Source organism: Lagopus leucura, unplaced genomic scaffold (assembly GCF_019238085.1).
Source record: "Lagopus leucura isolate 7727_CA_CO unplaced genomic scaffold, USGS_WTPT01 Super-Scaffold_100028, whole genome shotgun sequence".
Lineage (NCBI taxonomy): Eukaryota > Metazoa > Chordata > Aves > Galliformes > Phasianidae > Lagopus > Lagopus leucura.
The window spans coordinates 5,617,209-5,638,152 of NW_024962279.1; the positions used below are offsets into that span (position 1 = coordinate 5,617,209).

The window sequence follows — 20,944 nt, forward strand, 5'->3', positions numbered from 1 at the left end:
AAGAAGCCAGGGCCCCTTGTGCTGTTTTTTCTGCTCGATGTGCATGGTAGGAGATGATGAACTAAAGCACTCTGCACGCCACAAATGCTTTCTGGCCAAACCTGCGTGCCAAAGCAGTAGTTGCTCAAAGAGAGGATTCACTCTGCAGCTGCCTCCATCAGCCTGAGGATGCCCAACTGAGGAATTTGTACTGCTGTGGTTATCAGTGTGCTTGCTACCAAGGTACCTACAACAGAAAACTTTCCTGAGCTCTGCTGATTGTGCACCTTTAAGGCCCATTGCAGCCATTCACAGACAAACGGATGCTGGAGAGGATTTTCAAGATTTATGGGGAGCCTTTCAGCAGCGCTAGGCTTGTCAGAAATGTCTATTCACAGTGTATTTCTCATTGTAACAGAAAATGTTGAGTCCCTGAAAGTCATTTTAGAGGCCAATTATTCAGCCTTGCATTTGCATTCCCAGCATTTTTCTTTCTTTTTTTTTTTTTCCCCTCCTTTCACTTCAATTCCAGGTCCTCCAGCTTTTCAGCTGTGTGCACCCCACTAATGATGCACCTTCTGTTTCCTATCCCTGTAGGGAGGAAAATGTCAGCCTGATAATCCCCCTACATCTGGTGCTTTGAAATCCAAAAGTCACAGTTTCATGTTAGCTGATGGCTCCAAACAACACGGGCACTTAAGAATCAAAACTGCATTAAAAATGTGTTTCATTCTCAACAGTTTTGCTGATCCAAGTAATTAATCTTGTGAACACTCTTTGTTTAGGTGTCTTTCACTCTCAGTAATGCTGAAATAAGAAAAGGGTTTTTTGCATTTAAATAATAACTGCAAATAAAAATAGGAATATGCAAACTAGCTTTATTAACTGTGTTTCCAGCTCCAGACAAGAACCCAGAAAACATCCGAGTTGAAGCTTCTGAACCAAATGAAATGGTGATGAAATGGGAGGTAATGCAAATGTGTCTGTCAGTGCTACAATATCAAGGACAGGTTCTCCTTTCAAGCAACAAGTCAAGCATGGAATTGATCAGCATGTTTTAATATAAATACACACAAAAAAAAAAAAAAAAAAAAAGAGATAATGAGTCCCTTGTCTTGATCTCTCCATCCTTTAGGAAGCATTAACTAATTCCATAGGTGAGATTATTAATGATATGAAGTGGAAGATAAAGTTATAGATGTCTTAAATGTCTTCTGGCTTTCCTCTCTTACTTTCATTTTTGTTTCAAAAGGCAAATTTTTACATCTAAGCTTTGCAGGCTGTAAGGAAATAGAAATGCCCTGTATGGGCATGAAGAGTTGCCCAGAGTATGCTCCTCTGCATCCTGCATGTGAGGCAACTTTTGCAGTAAGGGCCAGGGAGAGAGAGGATCAGTTGCATAGAGCTTCTGTTCTTTGAGCCTGCAGGTTTGAAAATGACTGTTCAGTTGGCCAAGAGAACGTGAGCTGGAATTTCTGCACCACCGAGCTAAAGGAGTGCAGATATAGCTCCTAAGCATGTGTCAAAAGAATTGTGTCAAAGTGTTCAGGATGGATTCCAGTCTTCAATTTCTCTGGCTTTGAAGCTTACTGCTTCTGTGCCAACCATTTAGAGAGATATATATTTCTCCATTTAACACAACTTTCAACAATTGTAGAAGGAAGCGTATTTTTTGCAGCTTGAATTAAACTCAATTTACACAAGATTTACTCATCAATCTGCTGCTCGCAGCAAAGAAACAATAAACATTTCCCCAGGGTGAATCCCCACCAGGCTATAATGATGCCAAAGCGGAGGTGGCCCTCTAGATCTGTTGACTTGGATCTGGATGTGGTTTTTTGCTGGATGACATGGTCCAGGGTCAGGGAAGACGAGTCTGCTTCTTGGAAGCAATGCAGAGAGGTGGTGCTCAACACTGGGTGGGCAATGCTGGGAACAGCAATGGGCAGAAGGCTTGGCCACCCTCCTTGCCAGGCAGCCAATAATTCCCAGCTCAGACAGGGCAAAAGTAAAAGTGAAAATTGAGACTAAAGAGAGAGAATGGGATGGACAGGCTTTGTTAAATCTTGTTGAATCATTTGAACGTCCTAAGCAGGATATTCATTTATTTGTGTGTGTCCTGCATGCTTTTCAGAAGAAATGCTAGGCACTGAATATGCTAGAAAAGAAAAAAGCAACAAAACCAGACCAAACCTATTTCTGGCAGACAAAAGCTGCAAAATGATGTTAATCTGCCTACTTTGGATTAGGAGACCAGATGAGCATTAGTGACTAGCTTTTCTGCCAAGGATTTGCAGCATTAAGGGAGATCAAAATAAGAGTCAAGCAGTGCTGAATTTTAAGTCCAAATGAGAAGTTATTTTTGAGTAGAAAATTTTATTTTTCCAGGTTCTCTTGCAAATCCCATGCCCTGGGATCTTGGCTGAGGAGGTGCTTCACCCAGCACTGCCTGTTAGAAAGTTTCTCCAACCAATGCATGCTGATCTGGGCTCTATGTGTGGCTTGGCTAAACAGCAGATGTTATGTATTTGATATGTATAATGTATAATTCAAATATTACTGAAAGTAGGCTGTGTGGTAGTGTGTAGTATTCCCCAAACCCCATCATTTTAGGGCAGCACACGTGACAAATTAACATTATTAATGACAGAGATACCTTTTCAGAGAAAGGAACTCAATTGGAGAATGTGTCACGACAGGCCTTTGCTGTGTGTCTTCTAATATTTTACAAATTCATGTTAATTAGATGAGAACCATGCTGTGATGAATTCTTCATTTGATCAGTAAAAACCAGTAGCGCAGCAGTGGCCCATTAAATGTCCAGGCTCAGTTTCAGGCATTTTGTGCATATTTAGAACAAATCTAAATTTTAATGACCCGAATTGCTGTGCTACATAAAATTCCAAGATAAAATGCATCTTAGCTGTACTGAAAGGCACAAACAGCCTTATGCCACAATATGCATTTTAGTTGTGTGAGAAGACATGCAGTTTTACTTCCCAGCAAAATGAAGCAATAAATAAATAAATATGTAATACCAACTTGTGGCCCTCCTTTAATTTCTCCCCTTCTTCCACAGCCACTGAAGTCCATGGAGCGAAATGGGCCGGGGCTGGAGTACAAAGTCAGCTGGAGGCAGCGGGGTGTTGAGACTGAATGGAATGAAGAAACAGTGAAGAAGCACTCCCTGACCCTGAGGAACACCCCCACTTTCGTGCCCTACGAGATCAAGGTCCAAGCAATAAATAATTTAGGAGCTGGGCCTGAACCAAATATTACCACTGGATATTCGGGAGAGGACAGTGAGTAATGGGAACTTTTATTGTCTGAGAACTAAGTACAAGCATTCAGCTCTTGGACATTGTAAATTAATTTCTAAATGATGCCACATTTCCACTTGTAATCCCAATTTTGCCCTTTGTCCCCTGTGTCCCTATGGCCAGCTCCTCCTCTCCAGCCTGGGTTTCTGCCCAGCAGCTTTCCTTGGTTCCCTGATGGCACAGATAATGCCAATGTCACCAGGCTGTGACAACTGATATGACGTATAGGACAGTGGATAATGGCACTGCTGTGGCCATCAGTTCCCAACATCTCTGAAAGCAGCCTTTCCCCTCTGGTGTTTACTACATGACAAGAGAAGGGATTTGGAGGACTGGAACTGTATCCAGCTGCAGTAATGAAATGCCAGCCTTACTTAAGAAATCAACATAGTTAAGCAGCACCACTACCTAAAAAAGAATATATTTTTTGTGGGATTTAAGGATTTAAATCATCGAGGGAGTTAGCAGCCTTGTGGCCAGCCAGTGTGTGGCTCCAAGCTTCCCTGATCCCAAATACAAATGTTTATTACATTTGCAAACGCTTAGCAGCAGGGGCTGGGAACAGTTGGCAAAGGAGGGTCAATGGTGTTTGTGAGCACTCTGCATTTCAGATCTGCCAATTAATCTTATTAAAGTCAGACAGTTATCATCCCATGCACAATCTGAAATCTTGCAGCTGTTTTCCCCAAAATGAATTAAACTAACAGCTTGACTGGCCTTTGGAAGGTCTACAGTGGCTTAACCAACTGAGACCAGCATGTGTTGTGCTGCTTACTGAAACATCCAGCCATGACCTGACTTTATCCTGCCACTGCTGTGTCAGGACATGATGCTACAGCCACCTCTGCACTTGCTGCAGCTCCTGCAGTAGCCATTACAGTGTACCAGAATTCATTGCAGGTGATGTCAAGCAGTCAGCATATTCAGACACTTAACACCTGCTCAGTGTTTCACCAACAACAGGCTTCAGAGCCTGAGTCAGAGGTGTGGGCATTGGGAACCTCTGGTGATACATTCGTCTGCCCTCTATGCAAGACAGTGAGAATAAAGAGACAGCATGGCGTGTTTGTTTGCACTGTGTGTCTGAGGTAGGTCTAATTTTACATCTGCTTCTACCACTGGAAAATCTTCCTTGCTATTCAGTTGTCAGTAGATCAAGACTTTTTAAAATAAAAAATACTTTTTTCTTGCTCTATAATAGCTGTCTGTGATGTGCAGTGATTAAAATCCCACTGTTTAATGAGTTTAGCTGTAAAATGAAACTGATTGTAAAAGAAAAGGCACAAAACAAAACTGTTGTGATTGCCTTCTTGAGTGCTGTGTTAATCATTTTTTTATTCTTCTCACCGCTGTAAGCATTACTCAAAACAGGAAATCATAAATAGAAATTCATATGTCCCAGTGCCCCTGTATTCCAGCCCTCAGCAGAAAGCTCTGATACCACAAAATAATGTTTATTGGCCCGTATCACCCACTGGATGCAGGTGGAATGGCTTTTTTCTTGCCTGTGGGAAGAGCTGGCACAGCTTGAGCTGAAAAACCAAACCCTGTAGCGTATAAACACTGTGAAATTGAGCTCCTAAGTGTCTTTAATATGCAGCACTCCTATTTTTGTAGTTCCAGATGCCGCTCCTTCCGGCGTCTCGGTGGATATTGTCAACAGCACGCTGGTCAAAGTCTTCTGGTTTGGAATACCAAGGGACAGAGTTCGTGGACATTTAAGAGGCTATAAGGTTATGAATTTTTCTTTAATTGCATGCAGTTTAACAAGCTATTAAATAAATCCTCTGTCAATGATAGATCGCAGTCTGTCATTTCTGGGACGATGAGAGAAATCAATATGGTGTTCAGCCCCAACAAAGGTAATTTGTTATAGAAATGCCAATCTCAATGCAGGTCAGTTGGTGGAAAACAAAAAGCATGCTGGATGGAAAAAGGCATCATCCGGAGAAACACTTCCTGACGTTTGTAGGAGACAGAAACTACGGGATGATCCCTGGCCTGGATCCCTTCAGCGAGTTCCGCTTGACTGTGCTGGCATACAACTCCAGGGGTGATGGACCAGAAAGTGCTCCTGTGGTGTTTGAAACTCCGGAAGGAGGTAAGAAAAAGTGGGATGGTGAGGAATAAACTGAAATTGTTCACTTAACAGGCAACTGGATTTCATACATTGGTTGTAAAATCTCCAGTATTCATAGAACCACAGGTGGGGAACTGTAGGTATTGAGCTAATCTTTGTTCTCAGTAAACAAACACATGTAGAAGCAGTGTTCTGTGTAAGCTAATCCTTGTTTCTTCAGTCCCTGAACAGCCCCGTTTTCTGAAGATCCTGAACTTTGACAAGGACTCTGTCACCCTGTCGTGGGGACTTCCCAAGAGAGCCAATGGCCACATTACTGGCTACATTTTGCAATACCAGATAAGTACGTCCTTGTTTTTCTTCGATTTTTAAACTCATGCACTGTTACTGGTGTGGTGTTCTGTTTGTTTTTTTTTTAATAGTTTTGTATGTGCAGTGTCCTTTAAGATAGAGACTGATGAGAGAGGCTGTATTTCTGAGTAACAGCCATACAGCAGAGCAGTGTGTTTTGAGCTGCAATCTGCACACAGGCCTGCTAGAGGGCAGGGCAAAGTCATTTTCCAGAGCAAAAAACTTTTTAATGTAGGTTTCTGATTGAATAAGCTCTTAACTGCTGCCTTGCTCTGTTCCATGTCATACAGGCTAATTCAGTTATTTCATAATCACAAATTATACCTCATGTGACGATTAAGAAGGTTATTAAATTTGAGGTGCCTTTTACTGAATTGAAACTTATTCAGTGCAAAACATGCCTGTGAAGCACTGTGTAACAGGGATGCAGACCTTGAGCAGATAACCGCAGGCAGGGAGTGGCGTTGGCTGCCCAATGTGCCATCAGGTTTGAGAGTTCTTTGAGGGTGGAACAGGATTAGACTGAATGGTACCTTTGCCCAAGAAGGTTGTGGATGCCCCATCCCTGGAGGCATTCAAGGCCAGGCTGGATGTGGCTCTGGGCAGCCTGCTCTGGTGGTTGGTGACCCTGCACATAGCAGGGGGTTGAAACTAGAAGATTATTGTGGTCCTTTTCAACCCAGGCCATTCTGTGATTCACTTTTCACTGCTCTTTGCTAATAATGAGGCTACTTTTGCAAACTCACTCTGCTTTTTGCTCTCTTTCAGTAAACGAAACGCACGAGATTGGGCCTCTGATGGACATCAGCGTGGCCAACCACACCACGCTGAGCTGGAGGCTCACCGACCTCAGCCCCAGCACCAAGTACAAGTTCTACGTCAAGGCCTGCACAGCCAAAGGCTGTGGGAAGCCAGTGACAGAAGAAGGGCTGACAGTGGCTCAAGGGAGTAAGTTATTGGGCAGTATGCTTTTTTTGTGGAGAAGTTTTAGCAATAATGGGAAAATCTATTGGGAATATTTGAGAATTGACATTTCCTTTGTAATTAGAGGAAATAAATATATTTTTCTTTCATTTCTTTTCAGTCAGTAAACTCCTTAATGTAGCCATGCAGCTATTCAGAAAAGCAGAGCTTATCTGTTCCATTTTGCTGTGCAGTGCTGTGCTTGTGTCCCCACCACCAGCCCCTTGAGCTGTATGAGAACCAGCACCTTGCATTTCGTTGTGAACAGAAAACTGAAGATGTAAATAATCTGTCCTCAGCATTATTACAGAAACAGACTCTGCTGTCTTGTGAAGATAAATCTCTCATTATTCATTTTAAGACTGAATAGCTTCTGCTGCTGCAGTGCAACCCGTGCTGGGGTGTTGCAGAATGGCACAGTGCATTCTGCCAGGAAAGCGGAAGGGTTAAGGCAGAAGCAATGGAATCAATCACGTTTTATTATTGATATACTGCAACTACAACACTTCTGTTGCTTTCATTTACCTGCAGATATCCCTGTTGGCAAAGTCCAAAATTTGAGAGACAAGCTTCATCCCAATTAAATAACTAATTTCCTGTGCAGATAAAAGAGTACATCCTGCTCTCCATTTACAACTCCTGCATCTTGTTCTGTGAATGAATCATCCTGATTCACTTCTTTGTGTCAGGAATTGCATGTTTCCTTGAATTAGCAGCACTTTACCAAGAAGTCTATCAGTGGTTATGATAGGGAAAGAAGATAATTTCCCATCTCTCTTTCTTTGTTCCCTAGGGAGCAATGCCTGCAGCTTGCATATGTCTGGCAGCAGGGGCAGAAACCTCCGTGCTGCAGAAGATGCTATTTCCCTATAGGTATTTAACTAAGGGGAAGCACACTTTAATATTAGTCTCTGGGATTAAGCCAAGACCCACTGGAATTAGTGAGACAGAATTAGGCTATAGAAAAGCTTTCGTTTATAGCATCCTTGTTGCATGACTGAACACTACTGCCATTGGCAGCTAATGCAAAGTCCCCAAACTAAAAGACCAATTTCCTAAGAAATATATCAAATGTATTCAGAATTATTCAGATTTGAAATGCTGCTGTACACCCAGAGGTCGTTATCTATGTTAGATAAAATACCGAGGGCAATTGTGAAGAACCTGAGCAAAGGGATATTTGCGTTGTACTGAAAAATAAATAAGTTTAATTTTTGTGGATTTATCTTGGATTCATTTCACAGAAGAAGGTATGCTGTCTTTAGAAAACATTTTATCTCTCATTCTTCACTTTCAGGCAGTATTTCCTAAATGACCTACAAACTAATTAATTTTCCCCTTGAAAATGTCGGTTTGCCAACAATTGTTAACCCTCAGAAGTTTAAACCAAATGTTTTTACATAAGTGGAAAAAAAAAAAAAAAGTAATATGACAGTCCATGTGTTGCAAGGGCTCGGAGGCAATGCAGCAGTCCATGTTTGACACAAAGCTCCTTTTTATCTTAGGGCTGACAGTGTTTTTGGAGGATTACCACATACATATTACATGTTGACAATGATTGCTGTGTGTCCAAGAACTCAGTTAAATGAAAACTCCATGCAGTGGATGCTGCACAGCTGGAGTATTATTATTTTTTTCAGAGAAGATGAAAGTTCACCAGTTTCATCACACATCAATGGCAGTTGGCACCAAACACCCACAGCCTTTTTGAAAACCTTGGTTGGAGGGTGCTAACCTTCAGGACACATCATAAGATGAGGAAAGCAGTCATTTGAAAGAAAAATATGGTTTTAGTTCTTTTGCCACAGGCAAAATGGAAGAGGAAAAACACAACTTTTAGCCACATGTAACTACTACATTTTTAGCAGCAGAGTCCCAAATCCTAGCAGAAAGTCTACCCTGTTTGCTCATAATGGAGAGAATTTGATGAACTCGGTGACAAGTTTCCTATTTTGTCGTTTATGTCTCTGCCTCATCCTCTGCCTCTTCTGCAGCCAGCAGACTAGTAGCATAGGGTGAAGGATGTGATATAGAATTGTTTCAAAACCCTGTCACTTTGAGCTGGAAAAATAGGCCTATTAAATATAATGCGCTAAACATATCAGCCTTCAGCTACTCTAAGCAAATTTGCAGTTAACTGTCTCAGCTATGCGTTGTGCTTTGCTTTTCCTCTCCTAGCAGCCTTTCCCAGTGCAGCCAACACAAAGAAGCAGCAGCAAGAGATGAAACAAGCCACCACATCTCTTCTTGTCTGAGCTCAGATTTCTCCTACAAACCACTGATTGCAAACTTAGTAGCCTCACCTATAAACCCTCAATAATCTTTACACACAGCAGGTTTGCTAATCTCTATAGCTTTAAATATTCCCAATTTAGCATGAATTACTTCCTGCACTAAAAAAGCACATAAGATGAAGAATACATTTGATGCATATTTATACAGTTTTCATAGCCAGGCAGTTGGGGAAAACTAAGTTCAAATTTCCATTTATTGCAGCAGATGTATTTAGAAAGGTACACTAATAAATTAGGATGTTGCCCACAGTTAGTATTTAGCTGTTAGACTGGCAGCTTTTTTTTATATAAGTATGCTTTATAACAGATGTGCTAACTTTTGGAGAACTAGTTTTCTTGTAAGTCTTTGGGGGCAGTTTATATTGTTTTTCCCTTTATGCCATAAGCTTCTATATATATATAAAAAAAAAAGTGTGTTCTGTTGTTCTCATAAATCTCTAAGCCCAGTAGGAATATTGTAAAATTGCAGTTCAGTGTTTAATGTTCATGAGAGTCCCCTGGTATGGCTGATAAATAGCAGGGGAGGAAGAGAAGTGCTGGTGATATGCCTTTATTACTAATGCTTCTTCTCCCATGTTGTAGATTAAAAACCTAACCCAACTGCTTTCAATTTTCTGTAGCTAATTTCTGCAGCTTGCTGACCTTTCTGTACATTGAGCTTTTCCTTATCTGAATATCTTTGCTTTTATTTTTCAGGACGCTACACTGCTTTTTCTATTCAAGCACCATGCTTGTCCCAGTTAGCAATTCTTTCTCCTCTCTAGGTGCCAATTTGATTGTCAAACACAGACCAGAAAGACATCATGTGGAAAGAAACCTCATAATCACCTATCACTGGACGCCCATTCTAAGTTTTACAGATCCCCCCCCCCCCCCCCAAAAAAAAAATATTGTTTAGAGTTGTGGAACAAGGGATGTTGAACAGCCTGGGGAGCCAATGGTAAAGCCCTGTCTCTGGGTTCAGTGAGTGCTGGGTACCGTTTTGGCACATCCCATCCTGACATTGGAGGGGCTGTATTCCCCCTCTCTGCTTCTGTAAATAGCTGAGCATTCAAAAAGTGGAAACGAATAGGTAGGGTATGTGGACAAGTGTAACCAAATGCCCCTGAACCACTGCTGTGGTATACTGTTGAGCTCCAGGTTGAGGATTTTGCTTCCTAGGAATTCAGTGACCCCAAGGAGACCTATGTTGTTGGCAGACTGGAACATGTGATGACTGTCTCTGCTTGGCATGTTACGTGGTGTTTAATGCACAATGAGTTTAAGTTCATATTTGTTCTTGTTACTTTATGGGTGCTCTTTTGATTAGCTGTATTTCATAATGTCTTGATTTTAGAACATGTGTTTAAAACATACCTGTGATATCCTGTTGCTTAGCTTGTAGTTTGATTAAAAATTACAGCTCAGTTTCACATACTCAGCCAAAACCACCGATAGAGGGATTAGTTTATGCTAATATGCTGTGCTTTGCTATCAGCAGTATTTCAGCTGTATCTGCTCCCTCTGGGCCCCAGTGGTGTACCAGTTTAACTGCTTATTGCAATACCTGTGTATGTGCCTTGGAATGCTTTTCTTGAACTGCTCCTTTGATTGTGCTTGCAATTGGTCTTAATCTTTATTTTTTCCTTCCGCTGTTGACTAAGCCCTAATCTCTCAAAGCTTCTTGCTTTGCTCATTTACTAGTTTAAGTATTAATGAGCGTTGTTTTACTGTCAGTGCTAATTGGTCAAGTAGTTTCCAAATTATACTGCAGGCTCGGTCCTTAATTTAGAAGACTTCAAAAGATAAATCTGGCAAGTTAGGCAATTGAATGCAATTACAGAGCTGTACTTATCATTGCTAGCTTCCAAAACTTGTTTTCTATCACTGAGGGCACGTACCTGCAAATTCTCTATAGGGATTCCCAGGATCACACAGATCTAAGTGGATCTTTTGTGATGTTCACACCGTGGGTGCTGATGCTCTGGGATATCCTTTCTCTGTTATCCAAAAATGATATTTTTTAAAAAGCAGAGTTAATATCCTGCAATCTTAATGCAGACTTAATGAAGACTTCCAGTCTTTTGCAAAAAAGCTGGAAAGTGAGGCCTACTGGAATCTCCCTTCTGCCTCTTTGTCAAGTATTAAATCAGTCAAGAGCGTTTAAAAGCCTAAATATCAATTTAAAAGAAACCCTCCTCTTTATCTAAAACAGCGCTTTCCACGGGCATTGTGGACTTTAAAAGGACGTGGAAAATCACTGCCAGGGGAGAAATGAGTACAAATCCCAGTGTTAATTTTTTCATGAGACGCATAAGAATCCATTTCCAGCTAACAAGCTATGTGTGCTTCCCCGCTGCGTTCGGTTCAATGGGAGAAGCATCAAGGCTCAGATTATCTATACAAAGCAAGCCCATTTTCAAGTTGTAATTTTTTAAGTACGCATTAGTTAAAGCAGATCCATAATCCCCCATCAAGATTGGCTTTCATCTTGGAAAATGTACAAAACCCTTCATAAACATCAGGATTATTTCAGTCTGCTGTTTATTTTATTTGGTGGAATGTTAAAAATCCAACGGGGGAATGTTTTTTTAGTATACTGTCTGCTTTGGAAAATCAGATTATCTGATGACAAAGGTTAAAAATTCTCATGTCTCGTATTATATGCTACTGATGTCATTTCTAACTGTGCATTTCACAGGACTTTTGTTCAATGAATTCAATTAATCAGTGTGACTTGACTATGTACGTTCCGTAGGTAAAGGGATCGGCAAGAATTCAGAAGCAGTAAACCCCACCCAAAAGTTTCACCCCATTGAGGCACTTGAGCCTGGAACTGAATATACAGTTCGTCTAGTGACTAAGAATTGGGTTGATAACAATAGCATTTTTGAAGATGTAATTGAGACGAGGGGGAGAGGTGAGAAATGAAACCCTTTGAGATGATACAGATTTATTTTGAATGTCAGTAAATGTTGGCGTTGTATATGAGATTGTGCAGTGAAAGCGCACCAAAGACTTTACTGCATCATTGTGTTCTGTGATTTTTAAGCTGGCTCTTGTAGTCGAGTCCCAAGGGAACAGACATGAGCCTTGTGCTTTAATTGATGCACAAGAACCTGGAACAATTACAAACCCTTACAAAGCATAGCTTTACCAGTGTGATTTTGTGTAGTGCTGTGATATAATCCATTCTAAATGTGCCGGTCCAGTGCTTTGCATGCATCAGGTGTACTTTTAACTCTATTTCTTTCACAAAACTACTTTTGCATGAGAAGCTTAACAATTCTCTGTTCAGCTTTCCCGTTTGGCATTAATCCTTTGAGTCAAATACTTTCTCAGAATTACCTTTCCAAAATGTCTATATTGTGCCCTGTAGTCAGCATGTTCACCTGAAGTCTAGAAATGTCACGCTCTGGACATATTTCTGCCTTGTATTTCTTTACGCTGAACACGATTAAGTAGTGATAGTCAGATGCAATCATGATTCAGTGAATAAAATGTTATATATTCGCTGAATGGCAGGGTGATGCCATTTGCATCTGATTAATGTTCTTTTCCTTTTTTTAAACTCCTGTTTCACAAAGCCTACGCAGGCATTTACGATGGGATTTCCACCCAGGGCTGGTTTATCGGACTGATGTGTGCCATTGCCTTGCTCACTCTGATGCTGCTAACTATTTGCTTTGTCAGAAGAAATAAAGGAGGAAAATACTCAGGTAAATGGATTTATTGTCCTTCTGCTGTGCTCGCATGCTAATAACAGACATTCTTCAGCCTGTTATCTCTGGAGGCTGCAAAGCCGCAAGCGAAAACATCCAATTAGGATTTGCAGCTTTTGATAAATATCCACGGAATGGGTTCTAATGAATATAAGTGAAACCATGCTCTCTGTGTGAGGCAGTGCAGCGTGCAGGTCAGAGCTGCAGCTCAGGCCTGGATTCTGCTTGTTGGATCTCACAGTGTGTAATGCACCCACAGAGCCATGTCCTTCAGCAAAGGCTCTGAGCCCCGTCTGGCTGGGATATGTGCCCACTTCCTACCTGATAACTGCTGCTTAACAATTGCCATAACTTGCATGAGTAGCCACGCTGCTGAGCACCCGTTTTGCTAAACATAATTCTTTATTTTTCAAAACAATGAGTAAAGATTTAAGCGCGAATACCTAGTGGCTTTTTAACAATTCTGTGATGGCACCAAGCTGTTGGTAGAAGCATGCTTGCTGGGTATGGTCCTTGCTGCTCCTGGGTTAGGCTGTAGGAGATGACAGGCGATTCTCCCATCACGCCTGCAAAATGAAAAATCTGCCACGGAACATGGCATACAGATCTGTGCTTTATTTTATTTGTACAGTGAAAGAAAAAGAAGATTTGCATCCAGACCCTGAAGCTCAATCAATAAAAGATGAAATCTTTGGGGAATATAGGTAAATAGGACCTGTGTTAACAAGCGTTTCTGTCTGTTGGGCTTTTGTTTGTTTCCAAACGTCATCATTATTTAGGACATTTTTACAGCATGCAAGTAATGCTATTTTTCGTTTTTAAAGCAAACCTGACATGAGCGGATAACAGTAGGGATATACAGGTATATCCAGCACACTGAAATCTGTCCAGATTGGGACAAGTAAATGTTGATGCATCAGTGGTTGTTTTTCACTTTTTTTTTTTTTTTAAACATTGTATGAATAATGTAAATATATTGGATAATTTGGGGTCGTGCTCTGATGTGCACTGAAGCCAATAGAAAGAATTCTCTGTCTTCAGTGAGCTTGTAAGAGAGATGGCAAGAAAAAATAGAAACAACCAACTGAAAAATATATCATCTCACTGCAGAAGTTCTGTAGGAGAACTGAAATTATCACTTTGGCTGAATCAAAATAACTAAAGCTGTCAATATTTCTATTTAACCGTGGTATGAAGAAAAATATATTATTATAAGAGCCATGCTGGAACACTGCTGCAGCTGGCCTTAAAGATGTAACATTTCTGATGAAATCCCACTCATATATACTACATTATTTGTACTGGAATATTTTTTTTCTGCATAATTTCATCTTTATTTAATTTTTAATGCTTTCTAATGGGACAAATAATTAGAAAGGTAAGAAAGTCCTGAGGTTAATCACTTTGACCTTTCCCCTACCCCCCAAAACTCCAAGTTTGCCTTTTTTTATAAGTAGAAATATTGTTGCTGTATAGATTATGTGTGTAATTGATTATATGCTGAAGAGGTTAAGTTTAGGTGTGGTTGAGTTGAAGTTCAAATGTGTTTTTCTGTCATTCTTCATATAACATTACCAAAGCTTTCAAACTGGATTAGCACTAGCAAGGACTAGTTCAGAGCCATAATTTTATGCTTTTAATAATCTTTTAATTTCCCTCTCCTCTTTGTGTTTGATTATTTTTGAGAATTGAAATTATATTTAGAACATGATAGATTTATTTACAATCCTGATGTCCCCTTCCCTTCATTCAGCCCCTACAGAGCCAGGCAGGGCTCTGCACTTGGGGGCTGCAGCGAACTGGGGGCTCGTTGCCGTATGCTATGAGACTTCTCTCCATATCTATGATAGGCTTCACCAGCATTTGTTATTGAGCAAGCCTGAAAAATCTGAGTTTGTAGGATGTTAACAGTGGCCCTTCATGGAACTGTTTTCTCAATTGTTTAGAAATAAGTAAAGGTATGGAGGTTGGCGGCCCGGCCTGCAGAAGGAGGTTGGAGCTTGATGATCCTTGAGGTCCCTTCCAACCCAAGCCATTCTATGATTATATGATGATTCTAAAGGTCAATGGAAAGTCAGTCAGTCAGTAGAAGTTAGGCTGCCTTGGTTATTCTTCTGCATTACCAATAGAATGAATAGGTAAATGATTCTTTTTTTTTTTTCTTCTTAATTTTGGTAACGGATTTGTCCATTCACCCCTCAAAATACCATTGAACAAATACAACATTTGAGCAGATTAATATGTTATTAATTCTGTTAATCAGAAAATCATGCATATGGCATTCAGGCATATCCTAGACCAGAGTAGATGAATGGTGTGAGATGCACTGCACCAAAGAGGACTTGGGTTGCTCTGAACGTACAACCCACAGAGAAATGTTTCCTTTGCTCTTCCCTCCTGCCGCATTCTTCACAGTAAAAGAGTTGTTTCCGTGCATGCAATCAAAAGCTAGATTTTTGGAAAGGCGTTTCTTTGTTTTGTAGTGACAGCGATGAAAAGCCGCTGAAAGGCAGCCTGCGGTCCGTTAACGGGGACATTAAAGCCACCGAAAGTGCTGATAGTCTGGTAGATTATGGAGAAGGGGAGCACGGGATGTTCAATGAAGATGGTTCATTTATTGGAGCTTATTCTGGATCTAAGGAAAAAGGATCAGTCGAAGGCAATGGGAGCTCTACAGCAACTTTTCCTCTCCACGCATAAAATTCTAGTGAGAAGGTTCATGTTTAATTGTGATATTTATATTGATCAGTACTCCACAGTTACCAGAAGGGATTGAAAGCAGGTTGCCAACTGAGCAAGACTGACATCAGGTAATTGGAAAAAAAGTCACTGCCACTAAGAGATGATTTTTGAGACTTTTCCATCCTAATTTGTAGGTATTTTCTTCTAATTGAAACAAAAGAAAGCATTCTTTACTGTACAGAATATGTCAGTCTTACCAAAACAGAGTTTCTCAGTGTCACATACGTATGATTAACTGCTACTCCATGTTTCTTACGTTTGTAATGCCGTTCTCTGTATAGTATTATTTTTTTCCTTCTGTGGCTGTTGTCACTTTGTACATACATTTATGCGTGGTATTCCCTCATGTATCATGATCTCAGTATTACAGAGGTCAGAACACAGCAAGGAAAGTGAGCAAAAGTGCAGGGTACTCTGCATAGTGGCACAATGCATCCTACTGAGAAAAATGATATTTTAAAACACTGGAGAAAAATATTCTCTATATTGTATAATATTTTCGTACAGGCGTAAACTCCTTTGCTTATGATACTCTAAAATTGTTCTAGTGGTTACAGCTGACTGCAATTACCAGTGCAACTTTCTCCGCAGAAAATTTGCTCTCAGAAGATGAAGCTCTGGCCTTGTGGATGATCTGTCCAGTAGCTGGCACTATTTCCTTAAATAAGTTAAGCTGCAGTAACTTTCCTGTGGCAAGGTGAAACAGGGTTCCCATCCACCATTATTAGAAGGAATTTTAATTTGTTTTCCTCAGTCTCTGCAAGCTGCATTTCTAAGCAAAGTGCTTTGTCTGTCTCATATCTGTATATTTGTGTGCTAGCATACATTTCATGGAGATGTTGTACAGATGATATTAACAGTGACACAAGTGAAAATCAGCCTTGTTTTATTTTGAAATGAGACGTGTTGCTAGCATGGGTCTGTATAGCTGTGTAGGAATAGAATTGCTTCTCAGTATGACTTTCAACCAGCAAAACAGGATTTCAGCAGAGTTGTGTGTATACCGGTCATATAAGTCATCTTTTTAGTATCCCATAAAATTGATCTACCTGACTTTCAAAAAGTTGTTTATTTTCAAATTATTTGTTGTTAAATAAACAGAAGCAAAAGCAAAGAGAAAATACTACAGTACAGTTTCTTTATATTGTGTTTACTGAGTGCTGGTTTAAATCTGGTTCTGTTCTTTGCCAGTGCTTCCCACAACTAAATCAGCAATGTTGCCCAGCACATTTTTTTTGATCTTTTTGTACTGGAACCTCCTGATCTTCTTCTTAAAACATTTGTATTTTGAAACATGCTTATTTGAGTTGACTGTTAATACTGCTTTATTACTTTTCCGACTTACAAGTCATCAGCACTTCAAAATATAAAATATTTTTGGAACAGTTATTCAAGGAGGTCCTAAAAGCCGTTTTATGTCATGGTATTAATTAGGCAAATATCCCTGATGGCTCCTTCATGGTCTTCCTTACTTCAATGGAAGAAAGAAAGGAAGCAAGAATTACTCAAATGATTACGGGTTTACAGACAACCCCCACAACTAAAGCTCTGTTGGTTGTGCACAGAAGTGCACTTTCCTAACGATGGAAGGGCCATGGACTACAGGCAGCTACTTGTGCATTGTTTCTGAACACAGGAAAGGGCTTTGGTGCTTGATGTTCCTGTCTATCCATTCCTCATTTATTTGTTTTGCATTTTGCTTCTAAGGAGCAAGCAGCCTCTATTTTGAAAAAGCCAGCTGTGTTGCCATATGTGTGAGCAGGATGAGCAGGATTCTGTCAGAAACAGCCCCCAGTCCATATCCATTAGCCCTGCATTGTGTAGGACTTGACCAAGTCATTCACTTTTTTATTACTCATAAAGTTTTCTATTTTGTCTTTCACTCGGTCTGAATAATGAAGAAATCCAAAGTCATCAGCATGTTAAAAAAAAAAAAAAAAGCTTCATTTAAGAAGTAGGGAGCATAAGTGGAGAAATGTCAAAATGGGCATCTTGTCTACAGAGCCAGGATCTTTATCTGCTGTAGCCTGAGAGCTGATGAGGCTTGTGGCAGCTTCTGTTGGAATCGTTTTCTGGTTTAAATGTGTTTCCTCTAGGAATCACCTGCTCACTGGCTCAGGCTGCTGCGTTGGTTTGTTTTCTGTCATTTTCATTGATTGTGTTGTATTTTGCATGGAGATATTTCAGCCCACAGTGAAGTTCCAGCTGCATCTCAAATGGTTCCTCGCTTTCCTTTCCTAGCATCCCCAGCTGCACAGCTTCCTGAACCCCCCTGGGTGTTACACCTGGAGGACACTGGCAGTGTCCTCAGGCAAAGATGCTCAAGGTATGGATGTCTGAGGAATGCAATCAGGGTAGGCACCCCACAAGACTGCACCACTGTCCCTGTGCAGAGCTTGGGAAGGGCTGAAGCAGGCAGCATTCCCAGCAGTGGGGTTTTCTCACCCAGAGTACCACTGGAGGCCTGCCTGGGGCAGGGGGTTGCAGCTTCATGATCCTTGAGTCCCTTCCAACCCAGGCCATTCTGTGATGCCACCTATCAGCAGCCACAGCTCTGTGTTTTCTTGTGTTGTGGGTTGATGCAATCTACCAAACTCATTGTCCTGGAAAACACCTTTGTTAAACAGACACAAACTTCAAATCGCATTAGAGAGTGTCAGCTTATCGAAGAATGAATAAATCCCCTGTGCTATCACTTGCTCTGCTGCTGCTAAGCTATGTTTATGACATTCCTGTGATGTGCTACTCATCTATGCTTGGAATGAGTGCTTTTTCTATTAAAATTTTAATTCCGATCCTTAAATCTTAACGTTAGTGTTTCATTGTGCCTCAGGGCCTAAAAATCACACAGTGACAAAAAGATGTGCAGTGGAATTTGTACAGTGTGCACTGACTTTTGAGGAATATACCCAATGAATATTAAACAAATGGCTGAATCTCCCAGGGAGTCTCGCTCACATGAATGTTTTTCTCTTTTCCAATCATTTATTTCCCCCTCTCTTTTGTTTTTTGGTTTTTGTTTTTTTTTTTTTTTGACAGGAGGCCACGCAGCATATAGCAGTTCTGCTCTGGCCAGGGGTGTTTGTTAAAAGGGGGTGAGGGAGTCGGGATGACCAGTGCATGAGCCTGCAGGCAGTGTCAGGCAATTAGTAACTATGGGTTCCAGGGCTTTTTGGTTACAGCTGGCTATCCTATGCCGTTGCTTTTTTGCTGCAAGGGGAGAAATGACACTTTCAGATTTGATATCTGTGCCAGTGTGGAATGCAGTTTTATCCAGCAAGGAGAGGCATTTCCCTGGATGCAGGAATGACTTGTGGCCTTAAGCAGCCCACTCTGGAGCAAGAGAGGTATGGATGTTTTTCAAAAAGTGGTCAGGATTTGACTGTGTGTAAGATAAGCAAATAAAATCCTTTCCTCCTAACTAACGGGGAGCATGCACCCTTGAGAAGTGAGCAAATAATTGAAGAAAACAACTTCATGTGCAAGCAGTGCTGGTGAGCTGTTTGGAGTGCATCATTGATTTGGTACGGGTTGCAATTTCAGTCCTAAGATCTTATTCCATGTATGGATTATACAAAAAAAAAATGGCCAGATCTGGGGACGTGGTCTCCAGAAATTCTTTTTTCTTTGCCACTTCTCAGCAGTGGGCTGCATACAGGGCTGGGTCTTCAGCAGGAGCAGGGTTAGAAACCACGCCAGGAAATGGCATTTCACTCGGGATTAAAATGTCTGCATGTATAGTAAGCATAAAATCTTCTCTGTTATACAAGTTTTAAATGGATTTAAATAGCGTATATCATTTAATGATTTATGATTTTTATTCTGTTGTGGCCTTATTATCCCAATTTTAATGAGCAGCTCTTTATTCTGATGACTACTTCCATTGACTTAATAGGTTAAATGCAGTGCACGAGAGGTTTTCAGGTCAGTAGTCGAGGTAAAAACAAGTGCTAGCACAATCTTTTTATACTAAGGATTATCTTTTTTCTTTTTTTTTTACAGTAATTTCACATGTAGTTTTGTAAACTAAAGTTGAAATAGCATTCACTTCTGAAATCTCATCATAATTTCTTATAGCCACTATCTTTCAGGTGTGTGGTAAGTCTAGATTAGTTTAAGTACCTGAAAGAACAGATATTAAAAATACGTCCTTATAGTTCTTCATGGCAAAAGAATTTCCTTTCTTTGACAACAGATCGAGCATCAGTTGCATCCCTTCAAATGTTCAGCTTCCCAATATATGGCAAATAGCAACGTTGGAGTACCAGTATGTGTTAACATTGCAGTTCTGTATCTTTCATGTACAAGTTCCAACCACACGATGAGATGAGTGAGTTCCATGCTCTGTGCTGGTTTTTCAGCTGCCATGCAGAAAACAATACATGGGTTTGAGCCAAAGCATCCTCTGTTTCTTTTCTTCATTATTATTACTTTAAACAACACATTGTAATTTCATGAGAAAAGATCAAAGCAAATGTGGTGTCACCATTACAATGTTCCTTTATGAGCTAAATGTTAGTGTGCATTGATTAAAGTTTAGAGAACTGTGTTGTACCGTAGTGGCTGTTTGTATCATGCATATGTGCACGTATGGTTTTAAAATATATTTTCATTTTACATGAAATTCAACTTTGCTAATAAAAGTTTGACTTGGTGTAATCTTCAAAAGCCTTAGCTGCAATCAGCAGATTTGGTTTGTTTGTTTTGGGGTAGCACAGCTGTGCTGGCATTTGCTCCAGGCTCCATCTATAGTGTTGGTGGTGCAGTGATTCTATGGGGGCTGTGGGGCACCACATATGGACAGACAGACCTGACCACCCAGCAGGGTGAACCTGAACCCAAGGGCCTCATTTCATAGCATGATATTTTCCTCCCAATCCTCAACACAATGGGATTTCTTTGGTTTTACATTGACTTTGCAGGGGTGTTAACAAGGCAGCACCTGGAACAGCAACACCACTGCTATTGAGGAGTCACTGTCATCAGACAAATCTGTGGCAACTGATATTGCTACAAAATCAATTTAAAAAGGAGAAAAAAAAAAAAAAAAGAAGTCATTAATAGAAATGTTAAAGATTTAATCTGTGCTCAGGTGTGAGATGTGAGTTACACAGCAATCCCTGGCTTCCAACCCTGGGGTGTTTACTGTGCTCTCATGAGAACAGTTCTCTCAGGAAAAGAAATGCTCTCGTGCTTCCCTGCTTCACCTTAGCAAGATTTCAGGACTTTTCTAATGCTTTCTTCACCTGGCAACCCTGCTGAATGGATTCTGTGTAGACACAGAGCAAGCAGAGCTGTGCTAACAAGCGTTCACCTTTCAGGAAGGTATCAAGGGCATTCCACATCTTTATTATTATTATTCATATTCTGGAATAATGAGATTTACACTGTTCCTAATAGCATAATGGAGAAAGAAGTCTCACAATCATGTGGTTCACTGGAGGGAGAACGAAGCAGCGAGGCTGGCACTGCTGCAGGCGTTGGAGGAGATAACATGTTGGTATTTTGCTCTTC

The 20,944-nt window shown here is 40.6% G+C and overlaps 1 protein-coding gene across 2 annotated transcripts in view; it reads left to right on the forward strand.

The window, feature by feature from the left end:
- The window catches only part of CHL1 (cell adhesion molecule L1 like), a 107,328-nt gene extending 87,230 nt beyond the window's left edge, over positions 1–20,098 (forward strand). The window contains exons 19-28 of one of the 2 annotated variants that reach the window (XM_042880855.1): positions 877–947; positions 3,059–3,281; positions 4,917–5,032; positions 5,196–5,400; positions 5,600–5,722; positions 6,499–6,678; positions 11,725–11,886; positions 12,554–12,685; positions 13,320–13,392; positions 15,172–20,098. In XM_042880855.1, the coding sequence (XP_042736789.1) occupies positions 877–947; positions 3,059–3,281; positions 4,917–5,032; positions 5,196–5,400; positions 5,600–5,722; positions 6,499–6,678; positions 11,725–11,886; positions 12,554–12,685; positions 13,320–13,392; positions 15,172–15,388 (1,502 nt within the window). In that variant the 3' untranslated portion in view covers positions 15,389–20,098. The remainder of the gene's footprint in view (positions 1–876; positions 948–3,058; positions 3,282–4,916; positions 5,033–5,195; positions 5,401–5,599; positions 5,723–6,498; positions 6,679–11,724; positions 11,887–12,553; positions 12,686–13,319; positions 13,393–15,171) is intronic. The other variant, XM_042880854.1, reaches the window with a different exon arrangement.
- The last annotated feature ends 846 nt before the right edge of the window (positions 20,099–20,944 follow it).